Genomic DNA, 902 nt, shown 5'->3' with positions numbered 1-902 from the left:
AAGACATGGGCTTGCTCGATTGGTACTTTTACTCGCCCAGGGCAATAGGGCTGATGGACTTGTCTGACCATATCTGTACCCTGCCACAGATATGCTGCCTCAATCACGTCTTTCCTGAAGCCCGATGGCCACTACTTATTGGAGACTGTGGAGTATGACCAAAATAAGATGAACGGTAGGTACAAGGATCTTAACCGGTAATGGTGCTGCCACAGTTAATCCATTGTTCCAGTATTTTGAATCACTGCAACAACTAGAATGAAATGAAAGTTTGATAATTACGCTATGATGTCTCACAAATGAATGTTGATATTGTGTGCTGCAGGACCTCCATACAGTACTTCTGCACAAGTGGTAGAACAGTTGTATGGTGAGTATGGACTGAGCAGAATTTTCATTCAGGAAAGCACCGGAATCAAAGTTTTGTGAACAAAATTCCCCCTATGATGTAAGCTTTTAACAATTAGTTACTTTATAGGACACAGAATATATCTTGGACAAAACAAGCTACTCTCAAAACAATCTACTGTCTCACAGCTGTCTCAGAAGATAACTCACTGTCGAGTGAAATTGCTGGGCAGTGCTGTTAAAGCAAACAAGGAATTATGTCATGTAGTTTCACCCATCCCTCTATAGAAACCATGTGGCAGAGTGCATTGCAGAAGTTTGACTTTTTACTGACGCGTTCGTTAGAGACACTTGAATGGAAAATGAGAACTTAGAAAAGTAATGCTTTACAGGGCTATCTTGGCCAAAACTGATACTGATCCATAGATGATGATGATAGTGAAATAGTTTGTTGGTTTAATTTGTGTTTGTTCTATACTGTACATATGTATACCGTACGTGTTGTTTGCCTGTAGGTGCCAATGGACATCCACAGCTGAACAGGAGATGCATGG

At 40.8% G+C, this 902-nt stretch overlaps 1 protein-coding gene across 1 annotated transcript in view; it reads left to right on the top strand.

The window, feature by feature from the left end:
* Positions 1-370, top strand: part of LOC118410447 (probable thiopurine S-methyltransferase) — a gene marked incomplete at its 3' end in the record, with an annotated part of 9,454 nt that extends 9,084 nt beyond the window's left edge. The window contains 2 exon segments of the mRNA XM_035812178.1: positions 90-175; positions 326-370. Of these exon segments, the coding sequence (XP_035668071.1) occupies positions 90-175; positions 326-370 (131 nt within the window).
* Between the last annotated feature and the right edge of the window lie 532 nt (positions 371-902).

This window comes from Branchiostoma floridae, chromosome 2 (assembly GCF_000003815.2).
Source record: "Branchiostoma floridae strain S238N-H82 chromosome 2, Bfl_VNyyK, whole genome shotgun sequence".
NCBI classification, from domain to species: Eukaryota; Metazoa; Chordata; class Leptocardii; order Amphioxiformes; family Branchiostomatidae; genus Branchiostoma; species Branchiostoma floridae.
This window is presented reverse-complemented; position numbering and strand designations above follow the sequence as displayed.